Genomic DNA, 18,392 nt, shown 5'->3' with positions numbered 1-18,392 from the left:
GAACATTAAAGGGGAAAAAGCCTTACGAAAAACGCCAAACGACAAACACATGGCAGGGATAGAGCATACTTGGATATTAATCGCATCAGAAAAGTCAAAGGACAAACAGCCGGAGTGGATAAAAGCCGACAGGGATGAAAGCTGCGTCGGAAAAAAACGAACGAACGACACCTCACAAGGCGCATTGGGGATATAATGTAATATCTCTCTTCTCCTCTGGTATGTCAATTTAGCCCATGCTAACTTAACACTTGAATATACAAGCTGCTTGACTCACCGTAAAATATCATCCAATATTGCAACGCTTTTGCAAAATTATTCGGCTTTCTGTACAGCAAGTAAGCTAACTGCAAAACGGCGAGGCTAACTAACCCCACACAATGTGTCCGTCGCACGACCTCAGACGTATCTCTAGCCGCCTTTGCGAGCGAATGCGGCACGAAGCTTTTTTAAAAAGTTTAAAACTTTTCATAGTTTATGTTTCAACTATGCATCTTTTATCAATGATTTCCGGCTAGAAATGTTTCGCAGTGATTTAAAAACATGTTTGTAAACATGCGTAACTGCATGAAATTACGGTTGACTGACTTAGTAAGATCATGCCTTTACGGACAGGTATGATGCCGGATTTCCTCCTACCGGAACTTTTAAAAACTTTTTACTTTTACAATTTTTTCTGAATTTGTGCCACGTTTTGCTGGTTCAGGCAAAGACATCCAATAAAACAAGATGGCGACCTACCGGGAAGCTTCCGCGGGATCTTCTTGTATGCATGGAATTTCCCAGAAAGGGTGATCTTCGGGTGGTAATATATCCGAGCGCGGCGAACGTAACCGAGGTCATGTGCCGCCAGAATAGTAATCCAGAGGTTATTTCATTACATGGCAGAAGTACACCTCGATGATGAGCATGTGTTCTGGCCGGATCTGACAAACGCACATTATGTTGGTGACTCGCTTGGTTGTTTGATGGGTCACCGGCCATTTACTTATCCTCTAAATTTGTTCGGTTGTTGGTTTTGCTATCCCTTCCTTCTCCTTTTCTTCGCTACGGTGCATCGCCTCACCAGGAAAACCCATTCTAGCATTCCAACGTATACATTATATATTCTGGTTCAATGCCTGATCTTGTGTAGTGGAACCATGACCTAAGACCTGACCATCTTCTCATGTTTTTCCTTCGTTCCTGAGGGTGGAATGATACAATGTTATTCACTCGGGTAACTGTATCACAAATATTTGTGTTCGCACCCTAGAAACCCCACCAAATAAGCGCCCGTTTGTTGCATTTATAATGATCTGGGAACAAATGTGCACCCTTATGAGACATTAAATGCTATCTGAGCTCAACCAGTATTTTAGTGGCTTAACACGCGCCCGGGTTGCCTGCTAGATACCCTTCGCTCGGGTGGGGGTCAATTTGACCCCTCCCTGAGATCTCGGGAACTAAGAAAGCTAGAGACATCAAATTTACAGGGTGTCTTAACCTGTACGTCAACTTACTTAGGTCAAAGTTTGAGCTTTCTAGGTCATGACCTTCAGGTCCAATGATGTCGAACAATGATGTCGAACGATGTCGAACAAGGTCAAATTCCAGGCTGCTCTCTTAAGTGCCCCCAGAACCTAGGCAACTGATTCTAAGCAAAAGGTCACGAGCCAATTTGAGGTCAATGACCTTGTTTGACCTTTTGAAGGTCATGGTGACCAAAATCATACAAGACCGCTCTGAGTTCTGCATTTGAACAAGCGACAAAGATTACGCTAGGCAGTACGTTCTCAAAACAAAATGTCGACCCAGGTCATGTTAGGTCAATGACCTATTATGACCTCAAAGAAGTCAATGGAATGTGTATAGTGCGGTTTCTGCCGTCATTCAACTAAAAATGAGCACCACAAACTATCCCATATAGCTAAGATATTTGTGATGCCTAAAAAAGCATCTCGGAGATTATGACTTCATCAACCATTCCGTTATTGTATCAGATTGAACGATTCCCCAGAAATTGCCTTCGCTGAAACCATAACCTGACTTTGATCTTGTCGTAGGTCAGCGACCCTACAAGGCACATCTTAATTTGTATGTCAAACAATCCGCTATTCGATTGGCTACAGCAATGACAAATTCTGGAAAACCATTCCGGAAAATTGGAAACCATTCTGGAAAAACCTTTGGAGGGTCAATTTGACCGCCCTGCCCCCCCCCCCCCCGAGCATTTGTTAGGCGTTTCGGATGAACAGTTCCGCGTTGCAAAGGTTTTTCCTTACGACGTTTTGCGTTTACGAAAAACGCCCTCACGAGCATTTGCCTGTTGGACAGGCCGTAGGACAGACCGACAAATTTGCAAGACAGGCATTGCGAACAAACTTGATACGAACTTTTTTCCTGCAATCATATCAAGCTCAACGCGCTTGACATAACTGATTTAAGTGAGGTAGCTAACAATAGCATTTAAGTGAGGTGCTAACAAGGGAGTAATGAAGGCCGCGCCCAATCAACTGCCCTGCAGCATCTGCCTTACCCCACGAGGCAGCGTGGAATAAGTCATACTATACTCTCTTCACTTTGAAAGTCAGGTGGTGGGTGGATTTCATCAACGGAGCTTGCTTGACAGTTGTTTGGGCTCAAAGAGGTTCGCACTCGTAGAAATGGTATATGGGCTCGAGTCGCTTCGGCGCTTGCTATTTTGTTATGGCTGGGATTGCTTGCGGCCAACAGCGAGCACTCGGTGTCCGGTGAAGTCAGGGGGCGGAGTGGATCCTCCGCCCAGATGATCGTGTCGCGGAAAATTTGTTTGCAAAAGTCTGTCGTTGAAACTGAATTGCGTGATCTGATAGTAAGATTAGGTTTATACGCAAGCTCTGCTCAGCGCGAACATGGATAAAAACATGTCAATTAAAATTGATCTTTCTTAAGTGTAGATCTAATAAAAAGCATTTGATAAAGTAATTATATAAAAGGAGAAGGAGCAACCTGAACACGACTGTGCTCTTGATCCGCGCCAGCTTTTCATCGGGATTTATTTGTCGTTATTCATCTGCAAATCGTGTGCACTCCTGAAACGGCTCACCCCAATGGCGCTCAGAACGTTTGCGGCCCAAAGGCCCGTCTCAGATCTCGCCGGCCTGTTATGCTAACCCGCATTGCTTAACAGCATTGCGGCGCGGCCGTAGGACAAAGGCGGGCTACAGCCTTGATAACATCGCAAACATGTCGCTTGACAAAGGTTATGTGATCTGTGGTATTCGCTTTCGATTTGACAGGCTTTTGGTGTAGCTGATTTTGCGACACCATATGTTATGGCATAGACAAAATTGCGGACATTATCCCATTGTCGAGTTTCATAAGCGCACTTGAGACACAAAGCCAATACCATAAAGGCGAACATACATATCTTTTTGCACTTACTTCGTTCGCCGTAAATTCCGGCGCGACGGGCGTGCGTCAACGAACCTTCGGCCGGCTGGCACGGGCCGGTTCAACGCGGCATCGCGCCAGCTGGCCGTTCTCACGTTTCTAGAGAGGCGAACGCACGGAGAGGTGCACCAGGGAGGACGGCTCAGAGGCACGAACGGCATGGGTCAGGCCGCACAGATCAACTTCTTACACATTCATTTGAAAACATGGCATTCGTGCAAGGACGCTGGACTGCGGTATGCAGGGGGCAACTGCACCACATCGCTGTAGAACAAAGCGGTTCCCTGTTCCTCATCATCGGAAAACTTAACAATTATGCGTTGATGCATGGTAAAAGCACGTTCAAAGCATGAAGCCATATGCGCGTCAGCCATGCTTAGATTTTAGCAACATGCTCTGTGCGCAGTCTGTGCTTTTTGTCACAGGCACTGGTCCCGTGTCGCCCGATGATTTTGTTATGCCCAGACATGTTTAGCTAGTGGTACTTTGGTACAAGCTGCAAGTGGAAATAAGTCAAATAAAACTGCCCTATGAAACGATTCGCTGCAAATGCTGAAACTTATTAGCGATGCATTCATTGGCTGCTAATTTACCGTAATGGGTTCGGGTTTTAAAGGCTGCCTCCCGGTGGAAAATTAACATTCTGGCTCGGGTTGTTCTGGGAGCATCTATTTCGAGCTGATGTGATTACATGGTAGTTGATGACCCAATAATCCCAGAGATTGCCTCTGCATGCTTACTTTGTAAGGTCATTGTGGTGCAGGCGGAATGGATCAAAACGATGCAATAAACCATGCAAGTACGTGTCCGGGCTTGAGGTAGCCTGATGTACCCACTTATACCATGAACGGGTAGTCATCTTATCCCCAAATAATTTTGTGGCGATGACCTTGACAGAAAAAGCTAACGAGCATGGACATTGCGGCGGGCCGTGCCAACCCATTCTCTCGCTAGCACTGCATGAAAGCGCAGCACTGGAAAGTGAGCTTGGCGCACTGAGTCCACGCAGGATGTGTGGCACATTTGTGAAGTACGACGACACACGATGTCACCGTGAAATGAAGGTGGTCACCGCCTTTAACGCAAACTTACGCCGTCTTCTCACGGATTCCCTGCTAATATACTAATGGCCAGGAAGTTCGGTATTCGTAATGAGCGCACAAAAAACTGGAAGGTTTGTAAAGGTGGAAGCAGGCCGGATCAGCCGCATAAGGCAACTCTTGAGACGCTTTCCAGGACCGAATACTCTAGGGGAATAAATAATGCATTTTAACAGCAGTCACGCAAGGGTAGAAGCACATCCCAGCTGTTCGTGTCCAAAGTCGATAAAACTTTAATCGAAAAGTCGCGATTTTAATGGCCGGCAGACCAAACCACACCGTGCTGTACCTGTAAGACAGTGAGGAGGTGGCCCGTACTTTTGACGAACCAGCTCTCAGTTCTGGTGCGGGCCATGCGGTGAAATTCTCTCCAAACTGAACATGCATTATCTTTTTGCTCTTCGTAGTAAAATTTGAAGAGTTGGAACAAAGTTTTCGGGACCGGTTTGAGGAGAGATGGAGAGAAAATTTGAGCCCCACCCCTCCATCCAACTAAAATGAACGAAAGACGTCACCTATGCATAACTCGGTCACAGTTGAAGCAGAGAGATTCGGGTACAATGGCGATACACGCCGGACCTTGCCAAAAACGTTGTGAAATCCGAGGGGTGTTGGGCGTCTGTTCGGTGCATGCAACGCAAAGACCCAATGCCAATAATCCGAAATGTTGGGATGCAGCTACATTCAGGTGCATCGTGATCCCAAAAAGTCGTCATTGTCCATAGCTGGAGGCCGGCAATGCACGCTTGCTTTAGGCGTCATTACCCGTGGTGATGGACTCGAAATCATGCCCTGGCCTGGGCGGACCGTCAGGAGTACAGGATATCGACCCATCGTCCATGCCTCCCCGGCAGTCGGCAGATCCGTCTCGTGGACGAGCATTTGCCGTCTGACTCGCTGGAGGGACTCTGACTCGGAGAGCTGACTCGGGCTGGAACGTTGTGCTGACCCGCTTGAGTACTGTTCATCAGACCGTGACGTGACGCTCTCAGACCGTGACGCTCTCAGACGTGACGTGACGTGACTCGTCTGCGGTGTTTTCAAATGGTCACTAGCGATAGCAGTCCAGGCAACCCGATATTGGTGATAGACCATGCTTCTGAACGGCAACTGGTATCGAGTCGTGTTTTTGGACTGGCGAAGTTTGCGCAATATGTCATTACATTTTGTTCTGCTTTTTCGTGGATAATGCTTCATATGCTTGCATCGCTTTTTTGAGGCGCAGACGGAGGCCGACTCATTCCTCGCTGCGCGGGCCATGCCTTTTGTGCACATCGTCGACTGTCGGATACCTCACCGCACAGGTAACGCCAGACGGCGAGTAGTCTCCTCACACTCCACTGACTGCCGCGTGCCCCTCCGCAGAGGTGACGCCAGATGGTGAGCAGTCTCCTCACACTCCACTGACTGCTGCGTGCCCCTCCGCAGAGGTGACGCCAGATGGTGAGCAGTCTCCTCACACTCCACTGACTGCCGCGTGCCCCTCCGCAGAGGTGACGCCAGATGGTGAGCAGTCTCCTCACGCTCCACTGACTGCCCCGTGCCCCTCCGTAGAGGTGACGCCAGACGGCGAGCAGTCTCCTCACGCTCCACTGACTGCCCCGTGCCCCTCCGCAGAGGTGACGCCAGAGGGCGAGCAGTCTCCTCACACTCCACTGACTGCCGCGTGCCCCTCCGCAGAGGTGACGCCAGATGGTGAGCAGTCTCCTCACGCTCCACTGACTACCGCGTGCCCCTCCGTAGAGGTGACGCCAGACGGCGAGCAGTCTCCTCACGCTCCACTGACTGCCGCGTGCCCCTCCGCAGAGGTGACGCTAGATGGTGAGCAGTCTCCTCACACTCCACTGACTGCCGCGCGCCCCTCCGCAGAGGTGACGCCAGAGGGCGAGCAGTCTCCTCACGCTCCACTGACTGCCCCGTGCCCCTCCGCAGAGGTGACGCCAGAGGGCGAGCAGTCTCCTCACACTCCACTGACTGCCGCGTGCCCCTCCGCAGAGGTGACGCCAGATGGTGAGCAGTCTCCTCACGCTCCACTGACTGCCGCGTGCCCCTCCGCAGAGGTGACGCCAGATGGTGAGCAGTCTCCTCACACTCCACTGACTGCCCCGTGCCCCTCCGCAGAGGTGACGCCAGACGGCGAGCAGTCTCCTCACACTCCACTGACTGCCGCGTGCCCCTCCGCAGAGGTGACGCCAGATGGTGAGCAGTCTCCTCACACTCCACTGACTGCCCCGTGCCCCTCCGTAGAGGTGACGCCAGACGGCGAGCAGTCTCCTCACGCTCCACTGACTGCCCCGTGCCCCTCCGCAGAGGTGACGCCAGATGGTGAGCAGCGTCTCGCCGGAGCCATTCAAGGAGGAGCTGGAGGCGAAGTCCTCGGGGCACCAGACGGCGCTCGGGGACAGCGACGCGTCGCCCTCGTCGCGAGCGCCCATGGTCACCAGCGAGTCCATGTCGGCGGTGCAGTTCGGAGGTCAGACGCAAGGTACGGACGGCCCGAGGCGCCTGCTACCCGGATCAGGAAGGACTGCGGGAGGTGTCACAGTGTCCACTGTCCAGTCTCCATAAGGGCAAGCATAGTAATGGAGGAGGCAGCTAATGATAGCAAGCTATTTAATTTGATAGTCCGTATTTTTATCTGCACCAGTCAGCCGGCGGCCCATGGGCCACTGGGCTACTTTCGCAGTTGAGGTTGCGGGAATGTTGGCCATCTGACCACTGGCATGTCAAACTATGAAATCAGTTTCCCGAAGGCGGCGCCGCTATTTCAACCGCCAAATGCATCAAACTGGCAAACGGCCAAGAGTGGGCCACGCTCTCAAAAAGCGGCCCGGCTATGGGTTGACGGGAAACGGTTGGGATTATGCGATATGTTTTGCATTTGGGAGGTGTCAACAATTTCCATTGAGCACTTCACTCAGACCATGGGTTTGGAGCCTTTATTGATCCTGGTCAGTCCTGGGAACTGCCAAGCGACGAAACGTCGTTAGCAAAAGTATCGATATAAGACCCGCTTTGATTCTGCTCGTAGACAGTGTTGGCACCACTGGCACAACAGGGAGTATTTCTCTGAACTTCACACCATTACAGAAATTGAGCTGGAGACGGATTATAAGTCGGCAAGTGGGATTTCCCTTTGTTACATTTGACCATGGGTCGGGAAATATATCGCTGGGCGCTCAGTACGAGTGGAAAGAACCATATTATGTCTGCGGCAGTGCAAGGAAGGTGACGAATCAAAATGACATTTAAATATTTTCTGTAACAATACCCGACGAGTTTCCATGCCTACCGTTGGAGCACCCTTGCTGTCCGCTTCACTCACGTGGTATTTAATTTCGAGGAATCCTGAAAAATACTGCAACAACTGGGACTCTTGGCTGGACCGGGCATGCTACACCCTTGGTGTTCAATGTGCACTTACTCATTCAGCGGGAAACTAATCTCGTTAATATATATATATATATATATATATATATATATATATATATGTATATATATATATGTATATACATATATATATATATATATATATGTATATATATATGTGTATATATATATGTATATATATGTATATATATATATATATATATATATATCGATGACTGATAATTTACTCCGTCTTCATTATTGTATTACTAGGGTGTGCATATCATATTATTGTAAAAAGCAAGCGCACGCAACAAGCATGCTTTTCCCACATCCTGGGAAAACGTGCATCCATGATTGGGCAGGATGCCCTAGGGGTGTATTCCGAGCCTTTGGTATCGACATTGCTTCATGCTGGTGACCAAGAAGATCCTCGATGTCGGCACCAGACATGCGCCTGGATTCCAGGAATGGATTCCCGACCCCACAAAAGTGTCCCATGAATCTGGCGTTTTCTACAACTGATGCCCATACTGCCCCAGCTCACCATGCAAAGCGAGAAAACTTAAAAACAGTGAATATATGCAGCACGAATTGGATCGTTGTTGAATAAGCGGCCTCGTCTGGTATGTTAGTATGTACACAAGTTTTCAGCCAGTGAACTCTCCGGCCGCCAGCATGTGTTGTGGACTTTTTAGAATGATTGATTGAATGATGTTTCAGCAAGTCTAGTTACTCTCTTTTTAGTTAGTTACTTAGTAAGTTAGTAAGTTACTCTTAGTCTTAGTAAGTTACTATCTTTCCAAAGATGAAAGGGAAGGACGGAAACATCGCCCAGCGCTTCTAATGACGCCATAACACCTGACGACGTCCGGATAATTAACTGGCCGAGATGGCGTGCACATAAATACCAACACGCCAGTGGAGAAAGACAGTCCGAAAAATGATCCCAATCGTGCCACATATGTCTCGCCTCAATCATCGCGCAAAACCGTAAATATATGCAAGTTTTATCAAAATTGTGATAGCAATCGGTGGCACTTGACTATTGCTGGGATGTCTTTGTTATGAGTGCTTCGAGCAAACGCTGGTTGTTTAGTAACTCTATCCTTCTGCTTGCTCCTCTCTTTTCCTCCCCCCCCCCCCGCCCGAACTACTCTCTCTTTCCCCCTGTTTTGGATGTCTCATTACCGAATAGCCTTTCCCACCCATCTATATATAGGTTATTGAGGAATAACCGCCATGAGACAAAATTATCATCTATCCTTTAAATGAAACACAGTCCTCGCTAGCTGACTTCATGGTAGTTTTTCCAGTCCACAACACGCCATAACATGACAAAAATAATATACTAGCGACCCTAGGATCGCACGCGGAGTATCATGACATGCTGCGCACCTCAATCACCCTCAATAAGTGGTCGAAAACAAGCATCCGCTGCCCCGGGGACGATGATTGTGGCCGACTATTTTTAGTACCTATTTTTAGAAGCGTTGGACGTTTTCGCGCTATCGAGCCTACGTTTACACGATAGCAAGCCTGCGTTTATCAGGATCATCTGACCCATTAGGACACCAACTTGGTGTCAGTGCGAATGTCAACAACAGGAGAATGTCAACATCACAGGAATGTCAACATCATGGGTATGTCAACTTAATGGGAATGTCTACTTAATGAGAATGTCACCATTATGGGACATGGGACATGGGGCATGGGACTACATGGGACTGTGGGCGGTCCAGCCATGTAGAGCCAGCCACTGCTCTCGGCGTGGCGAGCCGAGCAGGGTGGCCGCCGTTTCCGCGTGACTATACCGACTCCAGACCGGGTGTTTGACTACACGAAGAGGAGGGGTGTCTCTGGATCGACCGGGTGCGCCGCCCGTCCATAATCAATGCTCTTGCGCGGACGCCGGCGTGACACCTGGCTCCAAATAGCCGGCCTCGCCCGGCTTTGTGTGGCATGCACGTGTGCGTGCCGAGCGGGCCAGTAACGGATGTGCTGCCGACCGGGCCAGTGAGACCGGGCGCCGCGAACGCCGCTATGCAAAGCATCAAGTCTACAGGCCACGGTGAGTTCTGGACTGGCGCGAGCGTGGGGCGGGGGTCTGACGGTGCGGTTGAAGCGATGAGAGTGCGCGATTGGGTCTGGTGTAGTCCAGCTGCATGGCGAACAACCCAGATCGGTTGCGGCATGATTTATGCGGCTACCAGCGCGGCGCTTGCGTTGGAATTGAGGACAATGTGTGCATTGGGGTGCAGCGGTTTCCAGAGGCGACGGCTGCTATATCGGCCAACGGCCACCCGTCCTCATCGGTGGCGGCTAAGTTTGCGGCCGTTGGCGGAAGCCGTTGGCGACGCACGGCGCAACTTCCATTTCGTCGAGCTCGTAACACAAAAGGGGTTCGGTGGCGGCCGAAGCGACCCCTCGCTACGTCAGTAGAATGGCGTGGCCAAATACACGCGTCACAGATGGGCAGTAGCCAGCGACCGGGCGTGGAGGATCGATGCTGGGCCATCGACCGCCAGCGTGGCGTAACGTCTGGTCCTGGGCGGGTCGCGGCGAGTGGTCCCGCTCTCCCCGACCGGGCCGGAGCGTGCCAGTGGCCAGCCAGACGGTGCAGCGCCGCGCCCTGCCGTGTGTCGCGCAGCGAGACCATGTCCGTGCCCTCGGACAAGCTGCCGCTCCGCAACGTGATGTCGCTGCCGTCGAGCGCCGGCTCCCAGCGGTCCGAGCTGCCGGTGCCCGGCTACACGGGCCGCTACCGAGACCGGCAGCCCAGCGTCATGTACGGCGAAGGTGAGTGATGAGCGGGCTGCCGGCGGCCCGGTGGCGGACGGCCGTCGCTCGCCCCCGGCGTCCGACGGCGGGGCTCCCGCGCGCCGCGTCCGACGGCGGGGCTCCCGCGCGCCGCATCCGACACGGCCGGCTCCCGCGCGCCGCGTCCGACGGCGGCCGGCTCCCGCGCGCCGCGTCCGACGGCGGCCGGCTCCCGCGCGCCGCGTCCGGCACGGCCGGCTCCCGCGCGCCGCGTCCGACGGCGGCCGGCTCCCGCGCGCCGCGTCCGACGGCCGGCTCCCGCGCGTCGCGCCCGACATGCCCGGCTCCCGCGCGCCGCGCCCGACGGCGGCCGGCTCCAGCGCCCGCGCCGCCCGCCAGCCTTCGGCTCTCACTCGAGTGGAGCAGCGGATCGAACGCTGCCGACGCGCTCAACTGGCGGGATACGGCGGCCCGATACTCGGAGAAGAGGCGCCGCTCTGCGCTGCCCCTCTTCCGCCGATCAATACTAATCAAGCTCACAGTGATCGGACTCTGACGAATTATATTCCAATAGATGGGTTTCAGCGATGTTCAGGAGCACGACCACGTTTACCGTTGTCCATTTACCATCACGCTATCATCCAGAAAATGGACAGGATTTGCCACCTACTTGAGCCCGTTGGACGTTTAGCCAGCTTGAGCAAATCTACGGAACCAACCACCTGGTTGGGCCGCCTCCAACAGGAAAGGCAGCCGTTTGCCGCGCGGCACTAGCGCACGTCCAGTATCCGGTGGTCAACAGGTTACTGGGAACATCAAGTGGCATGTCAAATGCATTGTGCAGATTTATGGACCTGTATAAACACATATAAAATTGCCGGATGCCACAAATTCAATGGAAACAGACCGGCAGGTGAACTGCTGCATACCGAATGTCTATCAGATTAATGTTAAAAACACAGAAGCATTCGAGTCCCGGTAAAACCAAAATATTTTTTGAAAGTTTATTTCTGTCCAAACCATTGCAGTACGCTATGTGACGGCGGCGCTTGTACGCACCGTGAAATGTGCAGAAATTAACTTCATTTTGTCGTCTTAGTTTTCATATCCATATCTATATTTTGTGTGTACGATATGTAATGTATATATATATATATATATATATATATATATATATGTAATTATCAAGGAAATTTCAAATATCCGGAATGCGTTTAGATTCAGTTGTCCCGGGGCCAACGTTGAAGAAACAGAAGGCTGGTGGACCAAACATTTGCTGCCACATCACATATCAATAAAGCGCAAAGTTAAGACTCGAGTTCATGATTATGCAAAGAAAGATAACAAACAGCTCATTATTCGTAAAGATGGGACCAAACAGAGCATATGTTGTACGTTTGCGGCCTCCTCAGTGTCGGTTTTAACCTGTTTTTTTTTTTACACAAGCTGCTATGGGCATTGGCGAGAAACATTGTGCATATAGATAAGGCAGTAGTAATAGCCTTATTCCTCGAAAAAATAGGAGACTGGGGATATATATGTGTCGCTATTTTGGCAACATGCCTTTGACGAACTGAGCAGCGTAACTGAATTCACGTCCGCTACAGCTCGGATAAAGACATGTTGAAATGCCAACGTATCTTTATCTCCATTCTCCTGGTTTTTCTCCAAGGAATGAGGCTATTGCTTCTATCGTATGCAAGATGTTTTTTTTCTTCTACATGAGAGCGTCCCACAACCTGGCAAAATTCTAATTTACCTGTTTGCATTTATTACAACTCATCTGGAAGCAGCTTCGGCTCTGAACAATAAGCGCCTAGTTTTTTTTACGAAAAAAGTCGCCACAGGAGCGACGGACGAACGATAGCATACGACATTTGATGAGCACACACCAGATGAGCGGCATGCCTGACAAATGTGGCACATAGGGTGGCCACTTGTAAGTGGAAGGGGGGGGGGGTGTACAAGCTGTCAGGATGAAATATGTGTGCTCAGATCAGGTTTTGAGTGAAGAATGGTCATTGATTTGGCAATTTTTAGTGCAGTTTCATCTTTGGAGGAAAGCAAGACATCTAGGGTAAGTTTTTCGGTGAGACGGAATACAAGGGGTGTTTTTTTAAACGTGATCGTCAAGAAGGGGTTAAAAAGCTTTGATTTCCTCCGCTCGGAGACGCTCATTATATCTCCTGTGTACACTACGCTTGTTTCACCAATGTAAGAGGATTTTATCAGGGGAAATTTAAGCAAAAATAAAATCCCCTCACGCTCCAGTGCGCCTCATCTCTCGGAGCTCAATTATGAAACCTTAGACTGTGCCGCAGTACAGAGCTGCTGCGCGGAACAGTCCTGATCTAGGCGCACGCCGTCGGCAGCACACAGGTCAGAGGGGCGGAGTAATGGATGGCCGGCCCATTCGTTCGGCGGTGTAATAAAGAGCGAACAAAGTCTAGATGTGCGGAAGAGGCTGCCTTGCGGTCGGTTCGGTTCGCATATCAGGCGAGTGGGTGATAGGCATACATCGCTATTTGACTCAATTTGGCGACATATGCGAAGGAAAAGCAAGGGGATCGGCAGCAGCATTTGATTTTTAAAACGTTTCAGACCTAACCTTTTGATTGAATAAATTTATGGGACCAGCGCTCACTCTAAGTGGTGCATGTTGCGTGAGCCCTGACACCGTCATTCAATTGTGAAACTCCGGGTCAGCGGTAGAATTTTACGGCAAAATCTTGAAGTGCCGCGACGTCTTGCACTGCACGCTCCACCCTGAGCGTAGAAACCCTCTGACGTCACCTGAACTTCGCCGCATCCGCTGCTATCGGCCGCAGTCCATGCCAGCCAGGACAAAATAATGGGCGTGCAAAGTGAGTCAAAATCTCACCGCAATCAGAAACTAAATCGGAATGTAGACGCTCCAACCAACTGAGCTTTTGGGACAAAGTGCAGAGTGGAAGGGATGAGAACTATGAGCTTTTAGTTTTGCGGACAAGCTGCAGTCTTTACTGAAGAAGCATTGTGACATCCGGATTAATACAACAGTGTATTTAAAGCGAATAACAGTCAAGCAGATCAAAGCGTAGTACCCATTAAGTATAGTGCACAATTTTCCTCAAGATAATTATGTCCGACTTCCATTTTGGAAGGACGATTAGACCACCACACTCAAATGTTTGAGCATATTGGACCGATTGTGGCGAAAATAGATGCCTCGGACAGCACCATGTAACCTAAATTGAAACGGAAGAACTTCACGGGCGTACTCAGAAGTCTTAGACATTAGATGCGGCTGACTATTTGGCTTCAGCCAGGCAACTAATATGCATGACAGGCCACGACAGGTAATATTTTCAATGCTACCGAGGTGCATTCAAGCTGCATTAAGGTGCATTAAAAGCGTTTTAGGTGCGCTAAAGCAATACATTTAAAGATCTCAATGTCGTGAGCTAGGAACTCTTCCCACATGGAAGTCAGACACAATTCTAAACATAAATATCGATAGGCCTATGTTGCTATGATATTTTTCCTTCATTCTGAAGATGTCGTTATATTATTCTGGAGGACCCAATGCTTTACCCAATGCTTGCCTGCAAAATAACCGAGATTACCCTTTCATCGCGCAGTTCATCCCAATACCTTAATTGGTTAAAACGCCTGCATTTCTATTAATATACAGGTGGCGGTGGGGGTTCGAGTCTTCGCGCTTATTATTTGCCCTGGGTGGCATGGACAGCAGCCGGTGGCAGTATGTGCGGTAAAATTCAGGCGACTTTAGGGCGTCCTGCCCTCAGGGCAGGACGGTGATAGGCTGCGGCACGTTGAGCTTTCGCCACAAAACGTTCTACCGCTGACCCTGAATTCCGCGATCGAGTGGCGGCGTCAGGGCTCACGCAACAAGTACCGCTTGGCGCGGGCGCTGATCCCAGGAATTTTTGCATCCAAAATTTTTGAAGAAATCTTGAAAAGCAAACTATTGCAACTGATCCTTTAGTATTATTTCGTGTATTTTCCCGAAGGGGGCCAAACGGTGATGGATGTCTATCACCCGCTCGCCTGGTATGCAAACAAAACCGATCGCACAACAGCCTCTTCAGCTCATTTCGACTCCGGTCAAGCTTCCATGCCATACTCTCGAACAAGTGGTTCGGCCCACTCGACCCCTCTGACCCGCCTGCTGTCGATGGCATGTGCCTGGATCAGGACTGTTCCGCGCGGCAGCATTGTACTGCGGCAGAGTCTAATGCTTCACGCATTTACCTTTGAGTAAAAAGGCACGGTGAAGCGCGAAGGAGATTTGTCTTGCTGTAATGTACACAGTCGGCATGCTATGTCGTCGATGCCGTTGCGCGTTGTGCACTTGCAAAGACGTTACTGTGCTGGCAATTGTTGAGTCAATGACCACTTTTCACCCCAAACCAAACCTAAGCAGATGTGTTTTGTTATGGCAGCTTGAACCACTCCCACTTCGCCTCCCCCGTCTGCTAACGTCCACGCTCTGCGTTCTCCTTATCCTGTATGCCGGTCTCCTGGCGTGTGCTCATCGCATGCCATATGCCACATGTCATCTGTCATATGTCATATCATCATCACGTGTGTCGCTCATGTGGCGTGCGTGCACATTTTTTTAGAGCCGAAGCCTCTTTCCGGTGAGATTGGCCTGAATGTAAACAGATGATTTTGAATCTTATTGATTGGATACCTTTATTTCCAAAAAAACTGCTACGGAGGAAGTTACGATGGTGACACACATTTCCGGTTTTTGCCCTTGTTTTGTTACCCTGAGGGTTTTGGTGATTGTTTTTCTGTAATTGCATCACAAGGCATGTCAACTATAATTGCATTACAAGACTACAATTTTTATATGCATTTCTATAATTGTATCACAAGACATATCAAAAGTGCGCAACGTCTACTCTGACAATTTACAAGCAAGGTACTAAGCTTTGCGATTCTTAAATCATAATTATGTGTAAACACTGACATCTTTGAGCTCACGTACGTGGGCAGAGTTCATGCATTCTTTTGAAGCGTTCAACTGTAGCATTGCTGAAAAGGAAGCAACGTTTTTTTCCAAAATTATTGTCGGGGATTGGTTTTTATGTACACTTCATCAATTCTGCTCGCCGCATCATACACCCGTACGATTTTCCAAGTTTTGACGTGCTGCGGTTTTCATTTCATTCTTTAAAACCGTTTCAGAGCTTACCGATTAGACTTACGAGACACCTTCCCGCTTGTAATAAGAATAACACCTCCATGACAAAGCACCTGGTAACATCATGCACGATGAAAAATGGCTGTCATTTGCGTAGCTCGTTAGCTAATGCTTGTACCCTGTCGTGGATGCGTTGCCTTTGTCCAGAGCAGGCATTGTTCAGCACTGTGTGCCTGGCGTCAGCGTACCGGACAGTCGTTAGCGACAATTGCCTGCATCGATCACACGTCCAGACGCGCACCTGGCTGAGACAGTCGTGGATGGCGAGCGACATTCACCAGTCTCCCCGCTCGGGATCCGGCCAGGGCCGATAATGGCAACAGCTGTGGCTCGCCGTGCGGTTCCGCACGAGTTCTGAATCCATTGAGCTGTAGATTACGTCATGCTCATGTTTTGTATGTCTGTATGTGGTACATACTATGCCTCGCAGCTGTGCCAAAGTGCTTTGTCGTGTCAACTGTCTCAGATCGTAGCCAAGGTCGAGACCGGTGAATGGGATTGATTTAAATAGCGGTAAACTGACGTGATATTGCTACACTTTTCCACGGATCAGATGTATTCGATGTAACATGTATGGGCTTGCCTAGTGCAGCAGATAACCCTGGCTCCGGCGGGGTCCCGTATTCAGCTAAGGCAGCTCCATGTTTATGAACGCCAGCTGTGTTTTGCTAGACTGTTCGCGAACAGCACGAGATGACAAGGTCAGCTCGCAAAACTTTTGGGCTTTGGTGCCAACTTACCAGATAAAATAAGATCCTCCAGCGCAGTAAGTGAGCAGTATTTGTTAGTAGACATGCACGTCGTGTTTGCCAACTTCCACTTGCCAGATTCGCTGCCAAACCGGCTGCACTGATTGTCATGAATGTCGGGTTCGACTTTCGTCGCGATTTGTGACATAAATCGACGCCCCTCCGATATTGATGTTCGTCACAGCGCGTCCGAGACGAGATATGTTTTGATATTTAGCAGGAAGACACTGGACGTACATAGAAAGAAACGTGTGCAGGGACCAGACATTATGATTTTGGGGTCATTTTAAGATAATTAACTTTCAGCATACCTGGCTGTATTCATAATCATGAGAACAGTTTAAAATATCTGTTTTTTGACAATATAACCAAAGTTTTCCTGACAGCGTCGTTTAACCAGTAATTCTTGGCAAAATAAAAGAAGACTATTGCAAGCAAAACAGCTTCAAAATCATGGCTCTGAAAAACCAGGAGCTCTATGCCTTCCTTGCCTGTATGAAAGGCCAAACCATCAAAAGCAGACTGCAACGCTCAAACAGCTATGAATATAGCGCGGCCATCAATATAGCGTGCAAACAAACGGCTATGAATATGTCTCCACGCGGTGTCGTGGATATTTTAGCATGTACCCCAGGGCCATGCTACGCTGTTAGCAGTCAACAATAGTAGACAAGCACCGACAGCTTCGAAGTAGCTACCTCACGCAGATGCCTTTCATCCACGTCTGAGACTATGCTTTTCAAACGCGTGATAGTGTATTTATGTATGCGGATCCCCAGTCAATGTCTCTCGCTCTCACCGAAGACAATGGCAGGGCAGTCATCCACACCCGCCCGCTGAACTCTTCCATCGAATCGCATGGGGCTCGCGGCGTGCGTCAGCGCTTGCCAGAGACCGTATGGGGCGCGCGGCGTGCGGCAGCGCTGGGCAGAGGCCGTATGGGGCGCGCGGCGTGCGTCAGCGCTGGCCAGAGACCGTATGGGGGCGCGCGGCGTGCGTCAACGCTGGCCAGAGACCGTATGGGGCGCGCGGCGTGCGTCAGCGCTGGCCAGAGACCGTATGGGGCGCGCGGCGTGCGTCAGCGCTGGCCAGAGACCGTATGGGGCGCGCGGCGTGCGTCAGCGCTGGGCAGAGGCCGTATGGGGCGCGCGGCGTGCGTCAGCGCTGGCCAGGGACCGTATGGGGCGCGCGGCGTGCGTCAGCGCTGGCCAGAGACCGTATGGGGCGCGCGGCGTGCGTCAACGCTGGCCAGGGGCGCGGGCCGCCCCTGCCCTTCCTGTTTCGCCGCCGGTGCGTGCTGGGCCGGGTGAGCCTGACCGCGGGCGACCGTCCGCACTGCCGCCATTGATTTCGCTTGATGCAAGCTGTGCTGGCTGGAGTCCGGTCACTGGGACGACGGCGGCGGCGGCGGCGGCGGCGGCGCATGGCGCGGCGGCACGCAGCCCTCCGCCGGCGCGTGCCACAGTCCGACCTCGGCCCCTCCGCGGACCGGCTGCCGGCCAGCCGGGCACGACCGCCCGCTGCGCCCGCGCTGAACGGTGCGACCTAGCGGCGCGCGGCTGCGGTGTCGGCTGCAGCTGGTGAGTTGGACGCCGTCGGGCGCCGGGAGCGAGCGCGAGCGCGTGGCAGCGGAGGCGCGTGACATGTCGCGGGGACGTGGCTCCATCACACCCATCCTCGAGGATGGCTCCGACTGCGCGGGTCAGCGCGCCGACTCGACCGTGACCGTGCGCAAGGTCACCTTGGTACAGGGTAGGTACCCGTCCTCATGTGCTGTTCAGTATGTGT

At 50.9% G+C, this 18,392-nt stretch overlaps 1 protein-coding gene across 1 annotated transcript in view; it reads left to right on the top strand.

Moving 5' to 3' along the window:
• The window catches only part of LOC119101012 (band 7 protein AGAP004871-like), a 45,073-nt gene that overhangs the window by 7,380 nt on the left and 19,301 nt on the right, over window positions 1-18,392 (top strand). The window contains exon 2 of the mRNA XM_037224254.1: window positions 6,825-6,999. Coding sequence (XP_037080149.1) covers window positions 6,837-6,999 — 163 coding nt within the window. The 5' untranslated portion in view covers window positions 6,825-6,836. The remainder of the gene's footprint in view (window positions 1-6,824; window positions 7,000-18,392) is intronic.

This window comes from Pollicipes pollicipes, unplaced genomic scaffold (assembly GCF_011947565.3).
Source record: "Pollicipes pollicipes isolate AB1234 unplaced genomic scaffold, Ppol_2.1 Scaffold_4881;HRSCAF=5763_pilon_pilon_pilon, whole genome shotgun sequence".
Lineage (NCBI taxonomy): Eukaryota > Metazoa > Arthropoda > Thecostraca > Pollicipedomorpha > Pollicipedidae > Pollicipes > Pollicipes pollicipes.
Note: the sequence above shows the minus strand (reverse complement) of the source record. Positions and strands in the feature narration are given on the sequence as shown.